The 27,921-nt window shown below is 40.5% G+C and overlaps 1 protein-coding gene across 4 annotated transcripts in view; it reads right to left on the bottom strand.

Annotated features, from left to right (window-relative positions):
- The window catches only part of DYNC1I1 (dynein cytoplasmic 1 intermediate chain 1), a 177,262-nt gene that overhangs the window by 137,251 nt on the left and 12,090 nt on the right, over positions 1 to 27,921 (bottom strand). For 2 of the 4 annotated variants that reach the window (XM_086614292.1, XM_086614293.1), the window contains exons 4-5: positions 16,843 to 16,902; positions 13,049 to 13,164 (exon numbers count right to left, since the gene is read on the bottom strand). In XM_086614292.1, coding sequence (XP_086470418.1) covers positions 13,049 to 13,164; positions 16,843 to 16,902 — 176 coding nt within the window. The remainder of the gene's footprint in view (positions 1 to 13,048; positions 13,165 to 16,842; positions 16,903 to 27,921) is intronic. The other 2 variants (XM_086614294.1, XM_086614296.1) reach the window with 1 other exon arrangement.

The following is a 27,921-nucleotide window of genomic DNA, read 5'->3' as shown; positions in this document are numbered from 1 at the left end:
TTTTTCACTTTGCTTTCACACAGGAACAACAAAACTTCAAAGGAGAACACCTAAAAGACGAAGGAGCTGAAGAAAAAAAAATAGCAATAATAATAGTCTCTGAACTGTTTCAAGGGTTGACAGAAAAACACTGCATAACACATTTGCCCATATTCCCATCACAAAATGATGGGAATTATCTAATCTAACCTCAACAATCTAAAAATGAAGCTTATAATTGAAACGTATTGGCTAAGTCCTGTGGGCAATGGAGAAAGGCACAAACAGATCGTAATTCTTTCAGTGTTACGATAAATACAATAGGTAGGGTAAATTGTCTTCTGAAAGGGTCTGTCTCACTGTTTTGACCACAGAGAATCTACACAAACAGGCTAGGTTCCTCAAGGTAGAGCTATTGCATGTAATTCCACTGAAATATTGGAGTTATCTGAACAAATATGTAACTGGTTAGCTTGGGTACTAGCGTTAGTTATGCTGCCAGATCAGGTAGCTGTGTGACAGCTAAAAATCCTAGTAAATTTGGCAGCTATGAGATAACTTAGTTCATGTTTAAACTGCTCATGGTCTCCGCCATGGGTAAATGAAGAAATATACCTTTGTCTCTGTGGTGACTGTAACTCAGTTTGTGATTTGCTCTGAATTACACGTGTAAATTGAAACAAAGACAAGGCTCCTGACGTTCACTCCATTGCTCTGTCCCCAAGGCTATCATTTGCCAGGTGGTGAGATCTTGTAGTGGTCAGCTTCATATATGTATCTACAAGTATCTGTACATCTATAGATACAATATAGATAGATAGATAATATATTATCTAAACAATCTATTATAGATAGATAATACATTAGCTAAACAGTGTATCTATAGCTATACCTATACGTAAATACTTAAATAACTATATAAATATATCTACAACTTTTTAACACAGTTCAGTCCACAGATTAGAGAGACAAAAAGAGAAAAGGGAGACCAGATTCATCTGCTGTTCACTCTCTGCCTCCACACTGTTAGAACCCAGGAATCGCAGAACTGATGTCTCCCAAGCATACAGGATCAGCAGCACACGCGTGCCTGCACACTCAATCCTTCACACTCAACCCAAACTCTGCCCACGGCCGCCTTGGAAACGGAAGCTCACTTTGTTCACTGGACACATTTTCATGACTGCACAACTGAGACCCAGATGTAAATTTATTGTATCTTAGCTTGCTTAGCAACTCTTACATCCTTAAAATGTAGGCAAATGCTCCAGTGCCTAACTCCCGGAAACCCTGCCTGTTTGGAAATCCACAGCCCTGAATCCAAGCTTTCCATGTTACCCAATCTAGCAAAGAATAAAATGCAGACAAGAAGAGTTGAACTGTAAGCATGTTATATCACGCCCAGTTCACATCTGCACCAAATCAAGTAGTTCCATCAGCCTGGAAACTTGGGCACAGAGTGAAGGACAGTCTGGGCTAGGGTTCATATCCCACTCCACAAGGCTGTGTTGGGTGCAGTGTTCTTGGCCTCAACCATCCCTCCAAGTGAATCCCAGCACGTCTCACACTCACAGGTAAGACATGTGAAATGCGTGCAAGAAGAGTTTGTGCTGTCTCATGTAAGATGATGGGATGGCTGCCACAGTACACTGTGAGAGTGACAAGAAGCAGTACAGGTACACCTGACTGTTCCAAGAGATTCTGAGTTTTGAACACAGGAGGTAAGATGACCCAATCCATACCATTTGGCACAGGCATCATGGACCATTCTCTAGGATCATCATCAGAAATATATAGCCTATGCAACTGACTTGACAAGAACCAAGCTTCTGCCTCTGGTCTAGGCAAGCCTCTACCACTTTTCAGCACCCTCAGCAATGGATCTCCTCCAAAGTAAGGAATCTATCACCAACTCTTCTATTGTCAGAAAACACAAGAGGGACCTAAATTAGCCAATAACTTTAAAACATTGTCTCAGATGCATAAATACCAAAGTATGACAGGACAGGTATCTACTCTAGCTAGGCAGAGACAGATCAATCCTATGTCATAATGATAATGAACATTCAGCTAGAATATTGACCACTACGGTTCTGGTGCCTGGTCCAATAAATAATTTAGCCCAGATCATCCAACACTTTACCAGTTAAAACCTTCACCTGTTAGGCAAAGCAAAGTCTTGATCCCACGCCTGTCATACAAGAAACATCTGAATTTTGACTATTAAGCTATCAATTTTTCTAAATACACGTATGTATCAGGTGTAGGTGGTGAGGTTTTGGTAGGGGGTGCATGCTTCAGAGGTGGCCTCTGTAAGAAGAGACCAGGGGCTGCCCCATGCCAGACACAGCCAGTTCCATAGCAGACCCACCGCAGGACACAGCTGAGCCCATCAGCCATGCTGCTGGTGCAGCATATTTAAGAAAGCGCAAAACACCACATGGTAGAGAGAGGAGTGAGGAGGGGAAAAAGTGTGAGAAAGAGCCCTGTGAGTACCGAGGTGCAGATTTACCCTGAAGGACTGCAGCCTGTGGGTCCCTCTCATGCTAGAGCAGGGAAAAAGTTTGAGGAGGAAGGAGTGGCAGAGAGGAACTGCTATGGACTAACGACAGCTCCCCACCCCCATCTCCCTGCGTTGTTCTGCATAGAGGGAAGGTAGAGGAGCTGGGAATGAAGGACGAGTTGAGCCTGGGAAAAAGGAGAGGAGGGGAAGGTGTTATTTCAATTATGTCTTTATTTCTCACCATCTGAATTTTAATTGGCAATAAATCATTTTTTCCCAAAGTCAAGTCTGTTTTGCCCATGATGGTAATTGGTAAGTGATCTCCATGTTCTTATCTCAACCCATGAGCTTTATCATCTTATTTTCTCCCCTGTCCTGTCGAGGAAGGGGTAGTGAGAGAGAAACTGGGTGAGCAGCCAAAGTCAACCCATCACAATATATATGCCCCCCACCTCTTGTTTGTGAAGACAAGAGGTCAAAGCAATTTTGAGACTCCACTCTGGAAGGTTGGTTTGAGCTGTGTTTTCAACTTGCACATTATCTGTGATGCAGCATCAGTGCACAGAAAGTTCTTCATGCAGTCACAGGCAAAATCTTCAATGCTTTCTGTGTTTCACGGCAGATGACTGGTTGTTTTGAGCATGTCATTGCTGAGTAACTGGTGCCTAGCAGAGGGAGAGTATGAGCTGAACATCTGGGTGGAGATGACAAGACACAAAATATGAAACAACTATGATTAAGGGCTAAAATTTCAAAAATTCTCCAGCTCCACAGTTGGGGCCAGACCTTCAGAAAAGTTCTGCTTCAAGCCAAGCAGTGAGATCTGAAAGACCCCTCAAAACCCAGCAGCTGCTGAGTCCAGTAGGGCTATTCAAGGGAGAGAGGAGTGAGGGGGGGAAAAAGTGTGAGAAAGAGCCCTGTGAGTAGGAAGTTGCTTGTGCAACTTGCACAAGGGATCTGCTTGTGCCAAACTTAGAGGAGCAGGACCCATTTTGAGCCCTGATGTGGCAAACTTTACAAGGCAAGTGGGGTAAGGAAAAAAAAAAAGAAAAAGAGTATCCACAGCAACAACAGGCAATCATAGACTTAAAATAAGTGTGAAGCTTCAGGGTTTGAGTGCAATACATTTTAGAAAAATAATTATTATATTCTCACTTCATGTTGGTCTTAAATAGGGCATTAACTTTCAGGAAACGCAAGCACTGTTTCAAAGGTTTATGGCTAGGACATACTTCTAAATTAATTGTGACTCAGAGTGAATTTATGCTAAGTTTATTTAAAATAAGATAGATGGGCAAGTGGCAGCCCAGAGTCTGGTTGAAAAGTGACATTATTTGTGGAGACAGCCTATTGTATTGCAGCAAAAAGAGAATTCCATCTTCTATTAATAGTGGCCAGTGGGAATTCATGTTGAGACTTTTATTTCACTGACATATCCATTTCATTAAAAGTTTCTTCATCCAGATCCCTTCTTCAGTTTTCATAGTAACTCTTGCGAGTGTGTGTAAGTGAGCAAATCCATCCTGGATTCTCTGCGAAGGATCCAGCTACTACTGATTTTGAAGAAGGGATTCTCAAGTACTTCAGATGAGATCTACAATTTGTCATTATAATAAACACAGCATGGCTTTACACGACCTTTGGCGGGAGAAGGGAGGCCCAGGGCTGCTGTTGGAGAGCTCCGCCCAGGTGCTCGGCTTCAGGGCTGTGAAGATACACTTGGTGAACAAAGACCCAGCTTGGGGTGCATCCTCCATTCATCTTTACAGTGGGTAATAATATGGCATGTGCCAAACTCTCTCCATTCTACCCAACTCAGCCACTTGGCTCCCTCCCTGGTTAGTCTGAGGGCAAGCAGCTGACAGTCCTCTACACAAGGCAGGTGGCCTCTCCCATGGAAATGAGCCAATTAAAGGAGACTATAGAAGGGTCTTAAGCTGTGGCTCAGCTATAGAATTGAAAACAGACAGGTGATGAACAGTAGAATTTTCAGCTGCATAATTTTTGACCCAGTACATCAGTAGCGTGGGTTAAAACAGAGGAGGGGATTTTGGCACATGAATCTTTTTCCGTTCTTTGAGTCGCAAGTGCCAAGAAACAAATTGAGAAGTGTGAAGTAACAGAGCAGTGCTTTTTTCTGTATATCTTTTTAATACTGTTAATGAAGGGCTTTCCACATTATGGTCTGTGTCTATTTCAGCCCTGATTTTGCATCTACTTACAGGATTAGAAAGATTAAGTGCTAATTAGAGCACTGAGGATTAACAACTGCTACTTCTGCAATGCACATTTTTCTTAATCTTGTATTTAATTCCAGTAAAGATTGGTCCATGTTACAGAGTTTGCCAAAGGTTACTAAACATGCAATAGAAGGTGGTGGCTATTAGTTTTCTTGTATATACTGAATAGGCACCATCCATTAGGCTAAAGAAGGAATTGCAGGGATGGTAGAAAAAAAGCATGCTTTGTTTCTGAAGAAAACAAAAAGCTGTGTCTTCATTGTTCAGTTGGAAACATTGTTAACCCAACTTTCCCTCTTTTTACATGTTCATATCTATAATGTCTAATTTGAGCATTGTAATATGTGCAACACATTGTTAATTCAAAGTAAGTTCAAATACTACTGAAGTGATACATATGGTAAAGTGAGAACTAGGAACATGTGAAAATGGCAAATAGAGAAAATTGGCCACTGTCTTTTCACTGACTGTTGACTGGGAAGGTCATTGTCCTGTTTCTTAGTGGGTTAGCTTCCTTCTGTTCTCATGCTAAGGCTCAGTTGTAACATACTGATAGTCTTATATTTGCAAATAAGTTTAGAACTACTTGGTTGCTTGAGGGGAACACATCACAAATCAGCTTGATATAGCAGTTGTTCATGTGTAAAACATGGCCAGCATCTTTTCCAGAGAGGAAAGGCTTAGAGGAAGGTTTTCATTTCCAGCCAACAAAGGATTTAATTTGCATACAGGTGTTACAGGGCTTCTCTCCCAATTCATGGATCACAGCTAGTTTCAGATGTCAAGACACAAAGACGGGTCAAAGGCAGATGTACTAGGATCTCACTCAATTATGTACTTCCCAGTGCAACTAAAGAAGCAGGTTGGGTTCTGCACAAGGGGGTTAACTACAACATTTTTTGTTTTGTCCTAGGGCAGAGTAGCCTCCCATCTCTTGAGTGGAGGAAGGAATCCACTTGCCCAAAAGAACAGAGCAAGAATCATCCACTAGGATCAAGCAGGATCTGCAAGGAGGGGAGGCAGAGCATGGTCCTTCTCCATGCTGTCTGCAGAGGCTTTGAATGTGTGTGCTTCCATGCACAGAATGCCAGTTGCACAACAGTCCCCTCTGAGGCAGCCACAGCCTAAAAGCTGGTTCCTTGTTTCATTGAGAAAGGTAGTTCACCTTTCTGTTTTTTTCCTCATTTTCTGAAGCCTGAATGGTTTAGAGAAGGTGTAGGTGCAGTTATGACAAGTCTGTTTTTCTCCTTCCATCCCTGTAAAGAATGATTAGAGATGTTTCCTGGGCTTACATTTAATGCAGAGGTACCTCGTGCAAGAGAAACCAGGGTCTGCAGAAATCCTGGGCCACTTTGAAGCAGGAAATTCCCATGGCCTGGTTTTCAGAAGACCTTCCCAGATTTTGTTTAGATTGCGGAGGAGCTGCAAAGAGTCAAATTACTCTGTCCCTGTGTAATGAAACGACCAGGGACAAAGTCTAAGATCCTTAAAGAGTTTTCCTTCCTCAGATCTCCTACTGTGTGTGACCAGAGCCACTCTTTTCTCTGTTAAATCAGTTCTTAGTAGATAATTCCCAGAGAATTACCGATGCTTAATAAATTTTCAGATCTGACTGTTCAAAACAGTTTAGCATTAAGAGGGCTCTCTGCTGAAAACTATCTGAAAACCATCCTAAGTATAAGAAAAATCCTTCTCCAGAAGTCTTTAGAGAGGACCTGGGAGGAGAGACAGGGAATGGGAGCAAATACTGTAGCAATGATCACTGATAAATACACTGGTAGACTGTGGATGTAACAGGCCATCCACATCCTTTTAGAAATGGAGTGGGACTGTCATAAAAATATTCTATTTTGGCCCATGTCTGCTACATATTTCAGGAAATTAGATATTTGATGTCTCCTCCTGCACCAAACTGTGCATGACCACAGACTACGGCTTTTTCATTCTTCCTCCCAGAAGAAACCTTTGTCAGAATCAAATACATTATTCTGCACAACAAAAACCACAGAAACCTGTTTTTCAAAGCCAAGCCTTTATCTTCATTCTGTACTGCATAAAATTATCATGAACCAGCTGGTACAAGGAAGCCTTTAGTGGTATACACCTTATGTCTGCAGCTTACTAGGAGTGGAACACAGACCCACTACACCTGGTACCTGCCTGATGTGGCTGTCCTGGAGAACATGTATTTTAAACTGCACTTAACTAATTGTACTTCAGGAAGGGATTAGCAAGAGCAAGGGATTGCAGCTGATTTCACTCGTTTATTATTCCCCTGGATTTTTGTCATAATACCTATAACTGAATTTTTAAGCCATTTCTTTTTATGTTTCTAGTTAATATCTGTTTCTTTTTTTCCAACTTTTGATATAATAGCTCGGTCTCCTCTCACGCTTCTTTCACCAGCACTTACATTCATACAGCTTTTCAGCCACACAACTCAAGCATCTTCTGTTAAGTCTAATTCTTGCCTCAAACAAAAGATGAGGCGAGTGTTTCTCTGCAGGTCACACCAGCATCCCTTCCTCACCTCCAGCATCCCTTTGGCACGACACGTCAGTTCGTCGCTTCACCACCTGGGGGAGCTGCCTGAATGCCTGTGAAAGAGTTTTATGCCCAATTTGAATTAAAAAAAAATAAAAAAAAATTCCACCTTTGAAATCTTGTTATTTAGAAAAGGATGGAAGCAGTTGTGACAGGCATAAAGGGGAATTATTTAAAGACTGTTATACAGTGCAATGCCTCAAATCTTTGCTCCGCTTCGTTCTAGTCTCATCCAATCTTGTACAGTCTGGTACAACAGTACAAAATAAGCTTTGTTGATTTAACCAAACAAAGCGGTCTTGAATTTGGGTGTTTATGCCAGCTATTGAGATCCACAGTATGACTCTGATGGACTGAGGTTTGAGAAGAAAGGGCAAACTAGATTTTTATAGCTAACTAAAAACACTCAGTGATACATGACACTGCCTAGGACAGACCATAATATTTCTTGCAAAATTAGTGTTCGTTAGTACTAATACTAAGGCTCTGTCTCTTTAAAAACAGAACTTCTGCTTTACCACATCTTTAGGTTGTCTCCTCTTTTTAGTAGTGATTTCTATCCTGGTTCTGCTCTGCTTTCCAACAGCACCTTTTGCTTACAACAGAGGGTCTCTGCTTTCCCCTCCGATTATGTACGGTGCGTTTCCATCACATGTATTTTCATGTATCCTGACACATAAGTTGCATATATGGCGATGCACAAATGTGCATCTGTATTTTCCATTAATTGAGAGGTTCAGAGCTACTCCTGGGTCCAGACTTGTCCTCTTCAGGCTGGAGCTGAGCTCTAAGATTCTCTGGAAGGGAAAAGCCAAAGTAAGCTCTTTAACTTAATCCCCAGTTTCTGATCTGTGAGCTCTAGACAGACGTGGTATGGGAAAGCTCAAGTATGATCTCGCTTAGTTCTGGGACTAGCTTTTCTTAAGTCCAGCGTGCATGACAAAGCTGGAGCGGAGCTACCCTCAGACATGGGAAGGCACAGCAGGCATGGTGCAGAATTTGCTGTGCTAGAGGTTTGCTGCACATTATCTTACAGGATAGAGAGAGCCAGAGCTCCACGCTGATGAAATATGGAAGTCTCGGCTCCTAACAATCAAAGTAAAAATACCTTTATCTACGGATTTTATCATGGAACTTCCAGAGGCCTGACTTGTTTTCACAGCACTGAGGCTTGTCAGTCCTAGTCACAGGTCACTCCTCATCTGATTATCAAACTCAAAGTAGGACACAGCCCTCACACGGTGTCAGTGTATGACACTGTTAGTCATACACAGTTTACTCAATAATGAGAAACTTACACTAATACACCTACATGAAGTGCTCTGCTATCAAGCTAGTCAGTGAAGAACTAGTCAATGCAGTCAATGGTGCCTAGAGTTTTGGTTCACCCTATAGTAGTCACTTACATTTGGTATCACACACAGATATCCAAACTCACGTGTCTTGGTCTCATGAGCTTTGGACTGTGAGCAGAATTCCCCTCTCCTCAATGCTTTAAAAAGGATAACTTTCAGGAACATTATTTCAGAGAATTACAGTGTCAGAGAGATGCAGAACTCAACTCAGCCTCTGGATTTTCTCCTCTGTTTTGCCACTGCATTCCAGTCTACTTTCAAATGGAGTAAAGAGCTTATTCTTCCTCTTTCCCTAATAGCCAAAATCTCCTCATTATTTGAATACAGCAGATAAACAGATGGAGCACGGGCCTGAATTGTGTTCTTTGTCAGAACTCGGGAAACATTTGTGATGCAGGATGAGGTTACCCTGCTCAGGAGGTGAGTATGGGACCACATTGTTTTCTCCCATATGAACAACCATCTGTTGAAGACAATAAACAGGTAAAGTACATAGGACCTCCACTGTTCTAGGAAGTTAGATCTTCTTCCCCTGTATACGGGATCTACCTTTTCAGAAATGCATTTCAGACTAACCTATTTGCATTGGCAGCCTGGCAAGCCAGAAAAATGAGAACATCTCATTTTATCGATGAAGAAGTAGTTCCTACTTCACAAAAGAGGAATAATAATATTGTGATACTGTTCAGCAAAGCCAGAGAGCTCACAGATCTTCACCTTCTTGCTGCCCACCTGGTTTTGCAGGGAGCCAGATCAGAGAAGTATCTCCCTTCTCAGTGCAGGTACAGCGTGATGTTTTCCTCACTGGGATTTTACCTCCTGGCCCATTAGAGAGCAGGAGAACAGTAAGCTGGAGCTGAGGTCGGCACCTAGCAGAGCTCGAATTTCCAGGCCACTTCCCTAATCTGAAAATGTAGCTTGCAGGCAGACATACAGACCTCCTTCCACTGCTGTATGGCAGTGAGGGATTCATCCTGGGCAGAGGTCAGGCCATGGCTTTTCTGTTGCTGCTTTCTCCCAGGTGTGCCTTCAGTGAAGGGCAGTTCTGCAGTGCTTTGGAGGGTCCAACCATTGAAGGCTACACGGGGCTGCCATTCTGGGGCAATGTGAGAGTCTCTGTACGGCAAAGGAATGTGTCCCAGAGACCTCTCAGAAAACATTTGGCATAGTCTAGGTCTTAATCAACTCCAGAATGGAAAAAGCTGCACAAGTGAAATGTCTCTCAATGCCTACGAATACCTAAATTCAAGTCCAATTACAGAAAGAGGAGGGGAAAATTAAAGAGCACTTTTTTTTTTTTTCCTCAGGCTCCAGAGCCAAGATCTGGGTGTTTTTTAAGTCATCCTACAAGGAAGAAAAGAAAAAGCTGAAGCGCACTGTGACCTAAATAAAGCAAAAGAATTAGGTACTTGTGATCAAAGGGTTGAATGATGCATATACACATCTCCCTAAATAATAGAGTGGATGGGGAAAATGACATGTCATTATTCCTCTGAAATACAGCAAATTACCTGCTCTGAAAAGAGGAGTTAATCTGGTTTTATATAGTGAAGAATAATGCCACATAATTTCTTCTAAAATTAGCAGCTGACAAGCTGAGACTTCAGTGCTCACAGAATCTGGCTCTGGCACCACACTGTGCTTACCACAACGAAGCTTTCCTTTACCAGTTTTATAAGGTTTGGTGAGGAATGGCCATTACCACAAAGACCTACATCCAGTGAGCTCCAGAACAGCAGTAAGTCGAAGGTACCTCAGAGTTTGTTTCTTTCTTTCTAGAGAAGCAATGTGCAGAAAACCTGATACCGACATTTCAAAAAAGCTGCAGGACTTAAGCCCGTTCAAAGTCCTCTTTTGGTGGCTTAATTGTACAGGAAAGATCTTTCCACCCAGCTATACACTTTGTTATCTGTCTTCCAAATCAGAAGTAAGCATGTGACAATCTCATCCTAAAATTCCACATTTTGACATGTCCAGTGTCCAAGGCAGGCAGTGAAAGAGTGAATTCTGAAAGCTGAAGTCAGACTCATGGAAGTAAAGAAGGGGTTTCTTTTTTTCTTTTCTTAAACTTTAAGGCTTCAGATACTGAATAACTGAGCACATAACCATAGTAATGGCCAAACAATTTATCTTGAAAAGATAATGGCTATATTTTATCACATGAATGCACAGGAACAGCGTAGAGACTTCTCAAAACTGCTCTCCTGAGGAATTCCCCTCCGTTTGCTGTTCATGTTTATAGTAACAGTATGAAGGGCTCAGCATTCATAAAGAGGCTTGGGAGATTGAGAATCTGAGAAGACATTTCCATCAGACCCGGAAGACCAAAATCACAGAGCTTATTTACCCCCTGGAGAGTTTCTAATTAAATACCATTTCAATGGAACAACCAGACTTTCCCAACTGTCCTTTACTGATGCAGGGCCACATTCATGTCCAAGTTATTTGCAGAGGATTCCCTAGCAGCAGATTGGAAAGGAAATGTAAGTTAAACTTTCCCCCACGCATCTGAGGGAAGTGATTGGGCAATATTTTCTCTGTGTTTAAATTTAAAACTTCACTTTTGTTGATGTTTTTTCCCTTGACTGTGATGACACAGAATATGAAAGATAACAAATCCAGTCACCAAACCCACTTACCACCATTTGACCTTTCCCACCACCACAGGTTTGGCCTAGGCAATTTAAAGCCCATTGTTTTTTACGTTTGCACTTCTCTTCTTTCACACAAGTGAGAAACAAGAGCTTCCTCTGTGTTGGGAGAACCAAGAAAAGCCACAATGCCCTCTGTGCTTGCTGTCCCGACTGTCAGGCTTCACAGCAGCACACTGTTGGTTGGTTTGGTTTTTTTTTTTTTCCTTGAAGGGTAGGACGTTGTCCTCTTGTCTACCCAAGAAAAAGATTTTGCAATAGTTGAAGAGCTCCTTGGAAAAAAGCAAGAATAACTCATTGGAAGAAGTAGCTTCCTCGAGAGAGGTTGGTCTATTCAGAAAGGCACATCAGCTAACAAGTGCTGGAGCTGCAGGTCTTGGAGAGGAAAACACGTCAAAGCCATGTCTTCAGCTCCCAGTATCCTTTGGATAAAGGCCCTGTGTCAGGGAGAAAGGGCATCCTCTCTGTCTTGTCTAACAAGACTCCGTGATAATGCCCCAGGGCTGAGCACCTACTGGTCTCATGCCAGGAAGGCAAAGTCTCAGGGGCAAACTCCATTTTCTCAAGGCTTCAGCAGCCCTCAGAGACGAGCAGAGATGAGTTGGATTGAGCTAGGGAAGCTTCTGAGGCAGCCTGTCCCTCTGAGAAGGCAAAGCTGTCAGGATGTGCTGCTCAAGAAGCAGCACGCAAGCAACAGAGCTGTCCATGCTTGAAGGCACTATTCCAGACAGATGACTAGGGCAAACTTATGGTCTGGGAAAGCAGAATCTGAGTATCTAGCTCAGCGGTTTTCATTTCTTGTTTCTTAAAGGCAGACCTGGTGACCCAGTTGCAGAAAAAAAGCTGGCTATGTTTATCACTGTATCTTCCCTGACAGTAACTTACATTTAGACAGATTTACTCGTTCGCCTTTTGCGACCTACTCGAATCTTCTTCTTCTGTATGGACCCTGGTGAAGTTCTACACTGTAGTTTAGGAAAGCACCCAATTGTTGAACTTTTATTGATCCTTCATTGCTAACACCAAACATTACAGTCAAGATTGTCCTCAGTTTTTCTTCTATCTACTTTGTAATAGTGTGTAAATTACATCAGGCTAATGTACAGTTTTACATTCCTTTGAAAAGGTTTCAACTGACCTGCAATCAGCAGCACAACACTGGCAAGCGTGTAGTCTAAGGATCAACACTCCCCTACTAACTACTCCATGTATTTACTTATGAACAGGAAAGCCAACCAGCTAATAAACAGCTCCATGAGCAGAGATAATATATCTGTCAGCAGAGAGAAAGCGAAACGGTCTACATCGAAGTATGTAAGTCTCCTTTTTCAGCACATGAAGCTAAATTAACTTCTCCTAAGATTCACCTACTAGAGGGGGACACAATTACACTGACCAAATATCTGAGGGCAACTTTCTATCACGGCCTCTCTACAAAGCATGGAATGAATAACTTCCTTGAGAAAGCAAGAAAAATAGAATAAAGCACTATTTTAATTATATTCATAATGATTTATTTGAAAATATGTTCTCATTATACTGTGATGTAAGCCCATTGTGAGGCAGAAGTAGTTTGGTTCCAGCTGAATTTAAAGCCATTATTATAATTATTCTCAACAGAACACCTATTAATCACATAAACAATACCTGACTTGTAGAAAATATGTGATAAGTAGCTATATTATGACTTGCTATTATTTTTCTTACATTCTCCAACTCTCCCTCCAATACTTATTTTCTATGAAAACGTTTTTGAAAACAAAAAAATAATCTTACCTTCAGATTGATGTGTGGCAAGAGGCGTCTGTGTCTCCTTGGAGTACGATACCACCTCCCGAGGTAAGAAATCAACCTGGGTAATCTTTGACACCCCTAGTTTGTGCAGTCTGCGTCTAAGATGGAATACATGAAATCAAAATGAATCATGTTAAACGTAAATCAGTAGGAGGAACAAGAATGTTTGCTTCTATGAACAGGATAAAAAAAATACTTTAGTGTGCTAAGATGAAACACAATACACTATGCATGAGAAGCACCTAATTGCAGCGAAGAAAATTAACCTGGGAATCATTTGCCATAATAAAGTACAGTTAGTGAACCTCTAGATCACGCTGCTGAGAGGGACTGTAAATGGGAGAGATAAATGACCTGCTTGTGCCCATCATAACATGCAACAGAATTCTCTTTCATACCATCATTAATACAATGTTCTGTCTGCTCAAGAGAGTTAATCCTCAGCCTGAGATACACAGTAGTGGAAAAGGCACAGTGAGTGTAAATCAAGCTGGATTAGGACTATCAGATGTTCACCTGAGAACAATAATAGAGCCTTTAATTGGCAAGGTGGGTAATTTCCACAAAGAAGGAGATTCTCCCTTCTACAGGAGTCATTACTAGTGGAATTGATGTAGGTTTATGATTAGTAGAGTCCTAATGCAAGGGCTGGAGGGGAGCTCCAAGACGCAGCTGGAACAGGGCATGTTAGCCTTTTTCTACTACTTTCCCAACTTTAAATAAACCATATGAAATAAACCAATAAAGCCAACTAACTATAAGTGGGTAAGGGAAAAAGAAGAGAGATAGTTGAACATGATAATGAATGCTTTTAGTCATACACAGTTCACTCAACAGTGGTGGTGGTGGTAAATAAATTTATTTCCTGAATATTATTTGATTGTCTGTAGGGAAGGAAGAATAAACAAACATTTACTTGCAAATGTTTTACTAGAAAAAATGCCAACTTTCAGCTGAGAAAAGAATATGTACCTAATAAACAAATCAGCTAAATAAGTCTAGTTGCCTAGATCAACAAGTGCAAGCATATTTATACATTTATGGGAAATAAATTCACAGACATGATATTTCTGAACTACCATGTCATTAGAGAGTTCAATTTGGAAAAGCAGAAAATTAATGCACATTATCCATATCCTCTCTGTTTTCCAGATTGTCAAAAGAACAGAGGTCAAAGTTTTTTTTTTTTTGGATCTAATTAATTTACAGTGCTTTAGATATTCAATTAAGATTGATCTGAAAGGAAATAGAGTCTCAAAAGGAAGTTGTCATCACTGGATGACTACTGAACCTTTCAGCTGGTTAACACTACATCAGCTATATATTTTTCGAATCTCTTTTACTGGCTGAGTTGTTACTAAGCTGAACGCAATTAGATTCAGCAGGTAATCAGTATGAATCAGTCATATCATGTAACAAACTACTAGAGCAGAAATAGTTGTTACAGCTCTGAGTCTTCTTTTCAAAGAGGAAAAATTAATAAGTCTCCCTCCTTACAACCACCTGTGACTTGTCAATATGAACAAAAGTTATGACTGTCTGAAAATCCTATGTAGGGCGGGAAAAGTTCTACAGCTTGTGATATCCTTCAGCTAATGGAAGTTTTAGTAGTGTTACATTTTTATAGCTGCTCTAACTGAGTGTTTGTATGAATTCAAGCTTTAATAAATATCCCACCCCAGTAAAATCTTATGTGCTTTTCCCTCCTTCTGCACCAGATACGAAATCACTGTTACCTCCTTGGTCAGTTAGACCTTCCTGTGTAACCAGTCATCTGCTGCCTCTGGCTATTGGTTCCATTTAATGCCTTCTGCATTAAAAGAACTTCTTGCTTGTGGTCTTGGTTAAGTATAATCTCTAATTAATTATGTGTCTAATCTGGGCCTAATTAGAACCTCACCTAATTCTGACAACAGTTTCACATGAGGTCAATCTGTACCTCCTTAACTGCCTGAGGATGGGTAACACTGATCCTAATGGAGAGCTGGATTTAACCGCTAGCTGGGTTAGCCTCTTTGTAAACTACTAACCAAGAAGCAAGCTCTATCCTGGAGTGCTGTGCTGACACAATGTGTGGAATTTTTCACCTAAAACATTTCTAGTTTGGGAATTGTTGATGCCTGTACAAATGCCTAGTGTTGCCCACATCCTGGTAATTATTGGTGAAGACAGAAAGGTCTTACAAGGGTGTGTAGTGATAGGACAAGGGGTGATGGCTTTAAACTGAAAGAGAGAAGGTTTACATTAGACCTAAGGAAGAAATTCTTCACTCTGAGGGTGGTGAGGCACAAGAACAGGTTGCCCAGAGAAGTTGTGGGTGGCTGGTCCCTGGAAGTGTTCAAGGCCAGGCTGGATGAGGCTTTGAGCAACCTCATCTAGTGGAAGGTGTCCCCGCCCATGTCAGGGGGCTTGGAACTAGATGATATTTAAGGTCCCTTTCAGTACAAACCGTTTGATGATTCTATAATTTACTCTTTGGCTTCTTTTCTGTCTGTGCACTGACTGCTCATAAAAGATTGAAGTCTTGTGGCTATACACAGGGTTATCTTTATGTGAGTCAAATAAACCTCCTTGCCTTGCACAGCCTTTTCAGGAACTTTGCTCTTGAGTGTGCTCATCTTTTAATCCAAACTTCTGGGAAAGAGCAGCTGAGACTTCTAAAAGACTTCTGTATATTAAACCATCTCAAGAAACTCCACCTTTTTGTTATGGTCCAGATAAAGTTGTAGAAGCTGAATCTATCTGAAGCCACACTCAGGTGGAAATTATCAATATTCCTAACAGTTCTTGATGTGGAGAAACCCTGTATGGAAAGCTCTGCAGATGCCTTCAGCTCCTTCTGATCACCTTTTCTGGTGAATAGCCCTAACTGCAGCTGGGAGTGCTGTAAATAAGTAGTTAAAGGGAAATTGTGTTTTTTCTTATAGATTAGTGAAGGAACTTCACATAAACTAGTAAAAGCGTAAGACGCTTGCCTGGAGACTCAGAGGCAAGCCTGCAAGTTCATAGGTAGAGCAATTTCTTCAACATAGAGATTTGGTTTTGCTTCTGGCTCTAGTTTCTGAAGCTTGAGAGACAGCTGCCGATCCTTTTTAGAGGAACGATTTATCCTAAATATCTCTGCAGGTAGGCGTTTCTAAATTATTTAAATGAACTAATTTTTGCAGATGCTTTGGATAGAGAAGTTCCATCCTAAACTAGGAAATACTCATTTTAGCTCTAGTACAATTTAAAAAATGCTTGATTGGCATGAACTCAACTAAGATGGTAATTACTCTTGGACTATGATCATATTTAAGTGCACAATTATAAGCGCATATACAGCTCCTAAGGAAAAAGGGGAAATAGTTACTCCATGTGAAAACAGCATAACTATGGCAAAGACAGGAAGGAGGGGAAAAAGTACCTTGCAAATGATTCAGAGAGAAAAGTCTGAATCAACAGGTACAAACAAGACCAATGTAACTGTACATGCACAGTAAAGTGCCACAATAATAACATTTCATCTGTAATGAAATAGTTATTTGTATTGTGCTTTAGGCAACAGATATAGCAGCTTATCTTTTCACAACTTTCTTTAAATAGTTGGTTTTTTTTCCACAAAGATGGCTTTGCTGAAGCTCCTTATTGAAGAAAGTAAAAAAAGGAAACTTAAATTTTGGTCTTTTTGCATCAACAAAGCAAATGAAAATCACACAAAACCAGCTCAACTGAGAAGCATTTTCAACATAATTCTTGCAAAGAAATGATAAATAACAAAAAGAGCTGACATATACCCGAGTTCAGAGTCAGACTGGAGCTGCAGCACTGAGGGGTCTGTGTCCCATTGCAAGGTCCTAGGGTGGTAATCAGCCGTGCAGCACAAAGGGAGCGAGGGGAAAAAAGAACACACAGAATTAACTGAAAGGATGAACAAAACCCCATCTCATTAGTTACATGCTCTATGTAGTATATTCAACTTCCAAGTGCAAGGGACAGCCACAGTATATCAAACAAGGTTTGTATGTCAAACTGTGACAAGGCAGGCAACTTATTAAAATTACTTATAATTGGTAAACAAAGGGAAGAAGCTGGGTTTCCTTTCAAATACTGGTTAACACAACTTTTTTTTTTCTTTTTCTGAAAGATTTCTAACTCTTTAACTATGGTTGATGCATCCAGAATAACCTGTAAAATCTGCAGGCACAATTTATTGTAATTGCGTTTTTATGATAAGGTGGACTGAGCACTAGCCATGAACTGCAGAGTCTAACCCTTTGCACGCTCCTGGGACTGACGATAAGCCATGCTGTAAAACAGTGCTCTGGGCACGAACATCACATAGAGCCTATGCCAACAAATGGCACACTGACACCAGCTCTGACATATTCTGGAGGCATCTAGAACAAATAAAGACATTATTCTTCTTTTCCTCCAGAGAAAATTTCTGGGGAAGAGGGAAATTATATGACCTGGGGAAATCAGATTTATAACAGTCTCTTAATGGACTGCTGTCATATGGGACTGTCACCAAACATACAACTGCTCTGGAGGTGTGGTCTGAAGTGAAGACATTGTTCCTTGCATTGCAGTGCAACTTGCCATGCTACCATCTCTAAAGCACTCTGCAAACACTCATAGAGCCTTTCTGGAGTCCTGTGAAATACGTATAATCTCCCAATTTAGAAATACAAAAATTAACATATTCAGGCCAACACTCATTCCCTGGCTCTTGATTTTACTTTATTTTTCCTCCCTTGGGAAGCCACAACTTGTACGCAAGAAAACTGTGAGAATCCATGATGGAATTAGGAATACAAGTTTGTCTCCTGAACACCCTTTCCTGTAGTATGGACACTAGATTATGCATTGCTCTCACTAGCAGAGGCTAAAGCAAAGGAGAGCACTCCTTCACTAAAGCAAGTCATGCAGACATGCTGGATAATCACAGTCGTCAAAATCTAAAACTCCCCTCATTTCTTCTGAATACAAATTTTGAGGATACAGAGAACATCATACTACCAGGTTCAGCCAAAACCAGCCATATAACCAGCCATGCTCAATTTACACAAGCCCTTCTGCAACAATAGCAACCTCTGTCAATGAATCACTCATATAAACTAACAACTTATTGAATGAGGTTAGAAACAGATCTCTCAAAGCCATATAATTACAATACCTCCTGCACTTAGTAAACTTACCCATTCTATTACCAATGTTAACTCACTCTCTGGAGAGACAGACAAGGGAATGTGCTGCATTCTGTCATGTCAAAGTGAAAGAGAATCAATCTCAATACGCTGTACGTACAAAAAAAAATGAAGAATTGTAATGTAAAAGTGCTTTCCCATGCAATGTATGGGCACTTATTCCCCTCAACTTCTTATAATCCATATTGATGTGTATTGGCATGAAAGACTTAACAGTGATACAGAAAGTCTTCTCCAAAAAGAAACTGTATTACAAAAGGGTCAGAGACAAAATAATACAGTAATAAAGAACTTATTTTTTCCTTTTAACTTGACTGTAGCTCAAGTAAAGGAGAAAGTGGACATAAGGATCTGAAAGCCTCATGCAAGGCAAAGGCATCAGTGACTAATGCATTATAGATACTCCATTAAAAATGCTATCTGTGTGAAAACAACTCTAGTAATGTCACCTAGGTCAGTAGCATATATTAGGACTATATAAATGCCAATTTCTAATCTTATAGCTGCCTAGGGGCTACTTACACATGCATAAAAGTTTTCCAAACACTTAAAACATACATAACTAATGTCATTTTTTCCCTCCACTCCATCCACTTGCAAATCTACAAAATTTCCCAAGAGATAAAGACTATTCCATCGGAAAGAACTCTATTATCATCTGATTAAAACAAGAGCTTGCAACAGGTCTCTAAAGAGGTAAAGCCCCTACATTCCACCTCTAAGAATCCAGACCAAGTTACAAGAGAGGGCACATTTACCTCACACTCAGCTGAATGCCTAACCAAAATAAATTTATAGATCTCACACACTCAAGACTGCACTCAAATTCCCAAAATATGAGAATAGCAACACCTGTTCAGTGTCATCATTTCTTACATGCAGACCATACATGTAGTGGAGACATGTTCTTCCCTTCATTACTTCATGATCTGAATTCTGACATAGAGACTTCACCATTCTTGACATTGATACATACTTTTAATAGCAATTCTCCTTGACTCCTGATTACACTTGTTTTCAACAGTTTTAGTGCATTTGCAAAACATTTCCTAGATTTGTGCTCCAAATGGTAGCTGTTCCCTCTGCATCATTGTGTTACCATTTGCAAAGGCTTGAAAATAGCTAAGAAAGCAATCAGCTGTGTTATCCCCTCAAGCTTGGCTGAGCAATGTTATCACAGAAAACAAGGCCACAGGTAGCAGATCTTCAGGTTTCAAGTTTCTTGCCCTAGGAGACACAATGCAAGAGGCTACACACACAGTGGAGGCTGGAGAGCACAGGTAGTGACTAGATGTTTCAAGCAACAACGTTGATTTGTCCTTTGCCTCTTCCTGGCAACTGAAGAATGTCTGCAGATCAAAATGAAAGTGAGTGAACGGTAAAGATGTAATCTGGACCTGCAATTTAGCCAGTTTCCACGGCAATAACATTGAAAAAGAAATAGATTATTTGAGGATTAGCAACCCAAAGACGATGTTGAATAGCCTGTGCTGTTTTCCAGACTACGAAATTAATGCTGATCTGTTTGTGATCAGCAGACATAGCATATGACATTCCTTGATTGTTTGGATGAGCATCACAATTATGCTTGTTCTCCTGTGGACAGTTCTCAGTGGGGATTGTGAAATGCCATTGGATCTCAGTGAAAAAGCAGTGCCAATCTTTTCCAAATCTAGTGCATAAGTTCTTTCTCCAGAAGTTTCTTCATGAAGAAAAGGATTAGGTGCTGTTTCTCTTTTTTCTTTCTTCTTCATAAAAGGAAACTGAAATTAGCTTTGGGTCTTCCAAAGACAAGAGCAGAGGGAGTAACGTCGCAGAGCCCAAAGACAAGTATACGGCTCAGGAGAACTGCTTGATCAGGTGCTCCCAGTCTGGACCCTTTTCAGAGAGCACAAGTGTGTGAAAGTCCTCCTAAATAGATTCAGTGGATTTTGGCACAGGTTAATGTAGAAGAGATATAAAACATTTTACCTTAACATTTTAATGGGGAAAAGAGACTCAAGCATTAGAACTAGCAGAGAAGAGTAGTGTTCCCTTGCACATTCTAGTCCTTCCACAAATCTCCTGCAGACCATCTGATCTGAGCCCTATCCTATAAGTGCACACGGCATGGGGAGGGTCGCTGGAAACTTACTGAGCAGGAGCAGAATGGCCAGGGCTAAGCCAGATCAGGCTGTTCCCACCACCCAGACAGCACAGACACTATTTTAATCAGAACTAGCCAACATTGTTTCCAAGCTGGTTGCTATATAAGTCTCCCAAATAGTGACAAACAATAGCCCTGCTATCAATCTTCCTCTTACACGTTCAGTGCACAAGGGCTGCCCTTGGCTGACTGTAGGATAAAAACCCGTAACTGTTATCAAATAACAGATTGTTCTAAAGCAGTGTGAAGGGAATGAGGGCTTTTGAATCTTGCACTAAGTAGAGAAGGTACAAGTGTTATTACCTCTCTTTAAACTGATCTGCTTTCACTCTCTTCCTTTAGATAGGCATATTTTAGTCTTCTGCATTTGGTCTGTATTATGATCTCAATAATCTATTTTTTTTTTGCTCAAATTTAGGACAGTATTAATGCTGATGCTGTGTCAGCTCCTAGTACTGAAAAAGTACCAGATAATTTTGATACAATGCAACTTCTTTTTCCCCAGTCAGTAGGGGAATAACCTACAGAAATAAACTGATGGGAGATACCTAGATGTCATACATTTATTGAAGGACCATCCAGGAGAAGCAATTTTCTACATTTTTCTATTCTGAGTACATGTCCAAAGCATTAGGGAGATGTCCAGAACACAGTTTTAAGAGGACAGAGACCATTGCAAAGTTTAAGGTGGGAGGTGAAAGGAATCTGAACCATTGAAAATCAGGCACTCTGCCATCTGTTATGATGCCCTGTGGAACCTTACTTCCAGAAGATTTTTATTCTGATTGCATAATGTCGATTATGTAGATTAAAAATGTGGAAAAGACTAAAATAAATAAACTAAAAATAAAATAAAATATTTGAACTCTTTTAGAAAGTTCCCAGCCTCAGAATGCATTAATTAACCATGGAGTCTGTAATCTAAAACCATCTGGAATCCATGAGAACTTCTCAGTTCATTTAAACAACTGTAGGTCTGGCCTCAGTGATAGTATACGAAGCACGTAAAGCATCAGTGCCAATACATATAACTAGCAAATCACCATCATAAAATGGTATTTAATATCCAGAATCACGGCCAGATTGCAGTACAGTTTGTCTCTGGTAAGTGCCCCAATCCAACACTTTCCATTCAACCAGTGTGCAATATGCTGGCAGCTTTGTTCTGACTCTGCTTCCCTGAAGCTAAAATCAAATCCTCCCTCATCTGTTGCTGACAGAACGTGTGTTCTGCATGATTTCTTTTTTCCCCCCGCTCTCCCTTCCCAGGTCAAGAGCAACCAAGCCTGGCAACCCATGTTTTTGGAAAAGGCTGCTCATAGCAGTAACAGCAAACTCTGCTTTCCCAAGGGGACTCTTGCAGGGTAGAAATCTGTTTGCCTCATTGCAAATCCCACCTTCAAGCAGAACTGGATGAAAGCAAACACCATATTCTGGCATCTCCTGTCACCAACAGCTGTTGTGCTTTCCAGACCAGGAGAAAACTGCACTGACAACATACTGAGTCCTGAGGTATCTGCTGAACTGAGATATCCATATGTGTTCCTAATGAAACACCGTTAGACCTGACAGGTCCCAAACCCAGCATCTTCCCTTGCAGCAACAGCAATGTCCTAAAATGACCCTTTGTGTGGGAAATAGCTATGCCCTCCTAACCCTAAAATACAGTGAAGGAGCGTGCCACAACTCCACAGATTAAGCTGCGCTGAGGTTTTCAGAGATCAAAAGCCAATCTCATTAAGCAGAGCATAGATTGTTACTAAACTGAAACAGAGAGACCAGAAATGAAGGAGGGACTTACCCACAGCATATAGTCACCCACAGCATATGGAGTCACCCACAGCTTATGAAGTCTCAGCGCACCTTTGCTTACCAGGGTAATGCTTCTAAAATGATATGAAGGTGACTAGTCTCATTTTCCCCATCTAGGGTAGCAGGGGGTCTTGACATTGCAGTAAGTATTTACACTATCTTCAGGCACCTAAACGAAGTGGTCCAGCAATGAAACGTGTCACCACGGGCTCTCTGCATATGAGCAGAGAGACAGGAGATTGCTCCATGCAGTAGTTCCAGGCACTCAACTTAGACTGTGAGGAGCTTTTAGAGGAGATTGTCCCCAAAGAATTGGTGGTGGACAGCCCAACTAACTTGGGTGGGTGACTTGTGAGGGTGAGTAAAGAAGATGGAGCCAGACTCCTCTTGGAGGTGCCCAGTGACAGGACAAGAGGCAATGGACACAAACTGAGAAAAGGAAATTGCACTCAAACATATGAAAAAATGTCTTTACTGTGGGGGTAGTCAAACACTGAAACAGGTTGATCAGAGCATTCATGGAGTCTCCGTTCCTTCAGAGACTCAAAACCCAGCTGGACACAGTCTGAGCAACCTGCTCTAGGTGACCCCGCTCTGAGCAGAGGGGATTGGCCAGATGATCTCCTTCCCACCTCAGCCACTCTTGGTTGTGTGATTCTGTGCTCCCCCTTTCATCTCCCTGCTAGCACCTGATGAAGAGCCAAGAGACTATCAGCATTGACAGGAGAGCTACTTGAGAGCCTGAAAGGTTCAGTCTGCTTCTTGCTTTCTTTTCTTCCAGCTTCATACGAAACTAGCAAAAGAAGTGAACAAGGAAAAAGAGCGAACCAAAAAGTCCAAGATTATAAAGAATAACAGGATTCTTGTTTTGAGTCTGATGCAAGGAGGAGCCCCATGCTTAAAATACAGTCTTGGATTACAATTTCCAAAAGATTCAGAATTGCTTACGTTAAGAATCATGCACCTGCACATGGATGATATATTGAAAAACAGGTTCCATTCAACTCATATAAAATACTGCCTGCAACTGCGAGATATGTGACCTATTTTAAAATCACCAATAGAATACAATGCTTAAGATGTGTTTGAATGCATTTTTTCAATACGATACCAAATTACAACCCAGTATTATTTGCAATTTCAATATGTAATCTATTACGTATCTAGACTTATTTTTTTGTGATTTCTGAATATTGCCAGAATGAATTCAAGGCTGCAAAATTATTTAGCTATAAAATTTTCAAGAGTTCCACCTACTTTCTTGTGTCAGTTTCTCCAAAGTTCCTACTTTCCTACTGATTAATTAGAAAATCCGAACTAAGAAACTGTTAGTGAGAAATTACTGCAGATGTTTAAAAATATGTATGTGTACAGAGAAGCTGTTGTTCTTATATCTTTCATTCCAGATTTTTGTAATCTTAATTTTCTCCACTACAGTTTTCACTTTCTGATATTTGTCATACATTTAAAGTGTGTCCTCCAAAACAAAACACATCAAGAAAGGAAGATTCAAAGCTACTACTCAGAGACGGAAAAGTACCACTTGCCTCAACTGATGCTTTGCATTGAAGCCACTATTCTGCTGCCATCTGTGCTTTGTTTTGCAGATCTGTTCCACTTTGAAAGGATTGGCAAAAAGAAAATACCTTCCTTGTGCTACTTGTTTTCTGAAGCACATTATAAGTGAGATGGCTATCAGCAGTCAGGGAGGATTTGAGCCTTTCAACACGATGTCCACTTTTGCCCGTAGAGCAGCATGCTCTGACTTTACCGTACATTCTTGCGTTCAGAGCTGGGCTGCTAATCGTAATATAAAATGCCATAATACATTCAGCGAACAAGGAGTTTGGCACCACTCTCGGAGCACAGCCTGATGCTTGGGTTTGCATTTACACTTCCAAGCAGGCTGACACCTCTGACTTCTACTCTTCCCCAATAAAAAGAGCAGCTATGACCTCCCTGAGAGCAGGGCACTATCTTTCAGCTGCCTGGCAACCATAACAGCCCTTTTCAGAAGGGCTTGAGTTTAAAACACTCCTCTTTTTTTTTTTTTTTAAGGTGTATTTATAAAAATCATGGGCAAATACTATTTAAAACACATGTATATTTCAAAATTCTTTTTAAATAAGGTTATGCTGCTGAATGTGTTTAATAATTTTCAAAACCCACTTGACTTTTAAATCAGAATGAACAATTCTGGCATATCTTTAATTGAAAGGACATATCATAGGACCAAAATCTTGTTGATTCCCATTTCACAGAATTCCTCTAATTAAATCAGCAGTTCATTCCAATCTGCTGAACTTATTTGATATATTTAAAGTCTGTCCTTTAATTCAGGTCTATGTTACAGAGTATAGTCTCCTGGCAATGTAATGAACCTTGTCATTCTCACAATTTATGTGCTATAGCTAGAGAAATCTTAATCTGCAAATTTATGCTGGTTTACCACGAGGGTCACTGTAAGCAGCAGCTGGATCTGTGAGGACAGAAGGTCAAACAGTGAGAAGCTTCTGCTGAGCTTCTACAGAGATTTACTGTAAGTGCTGGGTAGCATGAACAGTCATTTTGAAAGTGTGGTATTAAAAAACACGTTCAGGAGGAGGAAGGCAGAAGTTGTTTTGTTCTTGTAGCAAACCCTGAAAATTCATTTTTAAAGCAATATTTTCATCTTGGTTTTTATAACAAAAGTAAGTCTATGTGACAAAATAGAATTCAAATGATCACAAATCTAAAGAAAGAACTTAGTGGGAGAAGTTTTACATGTTGTATTCAGCTCCTGCAGATGCTTTAAAGGAGCCTCAGTACTCACACTAGGACACTTTGATTCAGTCCATGGACATGCATATAAGGGAAGTTTTCTCATAAACTTCAAGGGGCTTTGGATACAATTGCATAAAAGACTAAGTTAAATTTATTAGTCAAATCTAGGAAAGACAATCCTTTCAGAGGAGTCAAAAAGGTAACATGAAGGCTGGAACCTGTAATTTTTAAGTCTGGTATTACTCAGCTAAAGAAGAAAGTGAGAGATGTCAGCAAATTTTCACTTTCGCTTCAGTGCTAAAATCCAGTAACTACTAGCTGAAAGAAGAGCTAGTGTTTCCCTTCCTTTATACAATTTATTTTGTGCTAGAAATAGCAAAATCATTCCAGAAGGGAATGAGATTTTTGCTACCACTAGGTTGAAATAAGACCTCACTCTATGAGAGTTATCAAAAATTTTTCACATCAACAGTCAAAAAGTCAAAAGTTTTCATGACTCAATTATCTAACTTTTAATAGTCCAGCTCAAAATTATATTGTTTTGAATTATTAAAGTAAAAAAGTAGAACCAAAATTTCTGAATCAAAGTCAGTTTTAAAAGGAAAATCAAAATGTTCTGCTTATGAGAAATATAGTATCGGATGCTTAGTCTGTTTCAAAACTCCTTGAAAAAGGAAAAAAAAAAAAAAACAGATCTGGAGATTTATCAACATCTTTCCAGTGGTAGCAATTCCCATTTTACAGATTTGAAGAAAATTCCTAAAAAATTAGTTACTGAAATACACTGAAATAGCTACTCAGAACCTTTTTCTATTTTTCCAGATTAAACATAAATCATGAATGGAGACTTTCCGAGGTGCTTTTCAATAGGCTAGTGAAACAGAAAACATCTACATACACAAACTGTACCAGTTTAAATATGCTAAACAGTTTAACATAGGAGGTGATCTCACACAATTTAATTAAATCAAGATGAAATTCTGTGCGAGAGAACTGTTTAAGCTGAGCTCGTCTTAGCACATAAGTTGTTTTGTTTTAAGAGGATTAATGTTTTAGTCCCTAAAATCATCTGCTTGTCTGACTAAATATATGCATGATATGCTTGGAAATAGCTACAGAGAAGTAACTACAGCTGGGCTGATAACCTAAATGGTTAAGTGGGGCTTTATACATTAATATTATTTTCTTCTGGATGCAGCTGGGTCTCAGGTTTCCAAGGCATTTTATGAAGCACCCTGGGAATGGCAATCTTTCCTTCTCCTTTAATTTATAGCATGGAGATGCTTGCTAATGAGAAAAATAATCAAAGATCTGGAGGACTGAACTCTATCCATCCAATGAAAGCATGAAAATCCTTAACGATGCCACAGGCTCACATGCTAAAAGGATTGCAGATGATTCTAATTAATATGGACCATTCTGACTTTGTAAATGGCACGCACTGAAAAACACTCTCTACTTTTCTAGGTCAGATATACAGACACTTGAAAGCAACTGCCAAATCTCAGTCCCTAAGGTGTCTGCTTATGTTTATAGGCTAAAAAAAGATAATAAATTGGCAGGGAGAGGCTTCTGATATCTAGGGCTAAATATACATTGAATATAAAGGAGAAGGATTGTAGTTCTTCTTGTGTAGGCACAAAAGGAGTGAAAAGACTGCAAGAAATCTGTCTTGCTCCAGCCTCATATACTAACCCATGCAGGGCAAGCCATGATGTGTACAAGCAGCTCAACGCAGCCACTCATATACCGAGTAGCCAACGCTTCGTGGAAGGAGGACTGGCCAGCCCTGTTACTGTCCTGTACGTGGGCTGGAGGTGGGAAGCATGAGAGATTTGCAGCATGGCTTTAAAAAGCAGGGGAGTTCCTAGAGCAAAGCTAGCTGAGCCAGCCAGGGTCCCCCCAGGCAAGGGGAGGAGCTGACACTGTCACTGTCACTCCTTCACAGATGCCAGAACAATTCAGGTCAAGAAGGCTTCAGGCACAATTTGGCCTCTAACACTGTTGGAAACTATAAAATAAAACACATGTGCCAAGAGATACTGACGATGGCGTCATGGTAAATTATATGGGAAAAAATTTAACAGCTGGGGTGGGTACTTCTGCCTTACCATGTAATGGCAAACATCCATACCAAGCCCAAACCCGCCAAATCGGAGCGGCAACACCAGCATCCCATGGGTTATCCTGTTTGCCTCTGGCCACCAAGCAAACATTCCTCTTGATTCTCCACTGTGAAAGACTCATGTCTGCACTACACAACTGTCCCTAGGGTTACAAATTCTTTTTCTGAATAAAACACCATTCAAGCGAAGGTCACCGTAAAGTAGTTGTTTTCCCTTGGTCTTTCCTGTAGCTACCTCAGAGTCTTTACATTGTTCTGTTCTTCCCTTTGGCTCAGCCTATTTATGAAATACGTACGCCACTAAACCAGCCATCTAAAAGCCATTTTGTACATATAAACTGATCTTAAAAGAAACACCATAAGAAAAAAATAATCTGCTACTAATAATCGTTACGGCTGCTACTCCTGAGGCAATACAACACAGACCCACTTGTACTGGTCACATTTGAAGAAGGGTCCCCATAATTTGTGAATACGATAACACAATGAAATGCTGGTAATGCAAAGCTGAGAGGCAATGATGAAACAGCATCATTGAACAGAACCTGTCAAATGCATTTACTTAATGATAAAGTAGCTAAGCCCTAGGCGATACGGTTACGTTAGCGGTAGTTTTAGTAGTTCTTACAGAAACATGATTTCGTTAATGCCTGTGAGAGATGTTTTCTGTAGCTAAAAAGAACATAGGAAATATGCTTCATGGACTGTAAAACATGATCTGCTACAATAATCCAACATTCCTGTATAAATGAAAGAGAGACCAGGTTCCACCTTCTTCCTTTGCCTTCTTTATCTGTCTAATTAAACAGCAAAGCAGACA

This window comes from Tauraco erythrolophus, chromosome 7 (genome assembly GCF_009769465.1).
Source record: "Tauraco erythrolophus isolate bTauEry1 chromosome 7, bTauEry1.pri, whole genome shotgun sequence".
NCBI classification, from domain to species: Eukaryota; Metazoa; Chordata; class Aves; order Musophagiformes; family Musophagidae; genus Tauraco; species Tauraco erythrolophus.
This window is presented reverse-complemented; position numbering and strand designations above follow the sequence as displayed.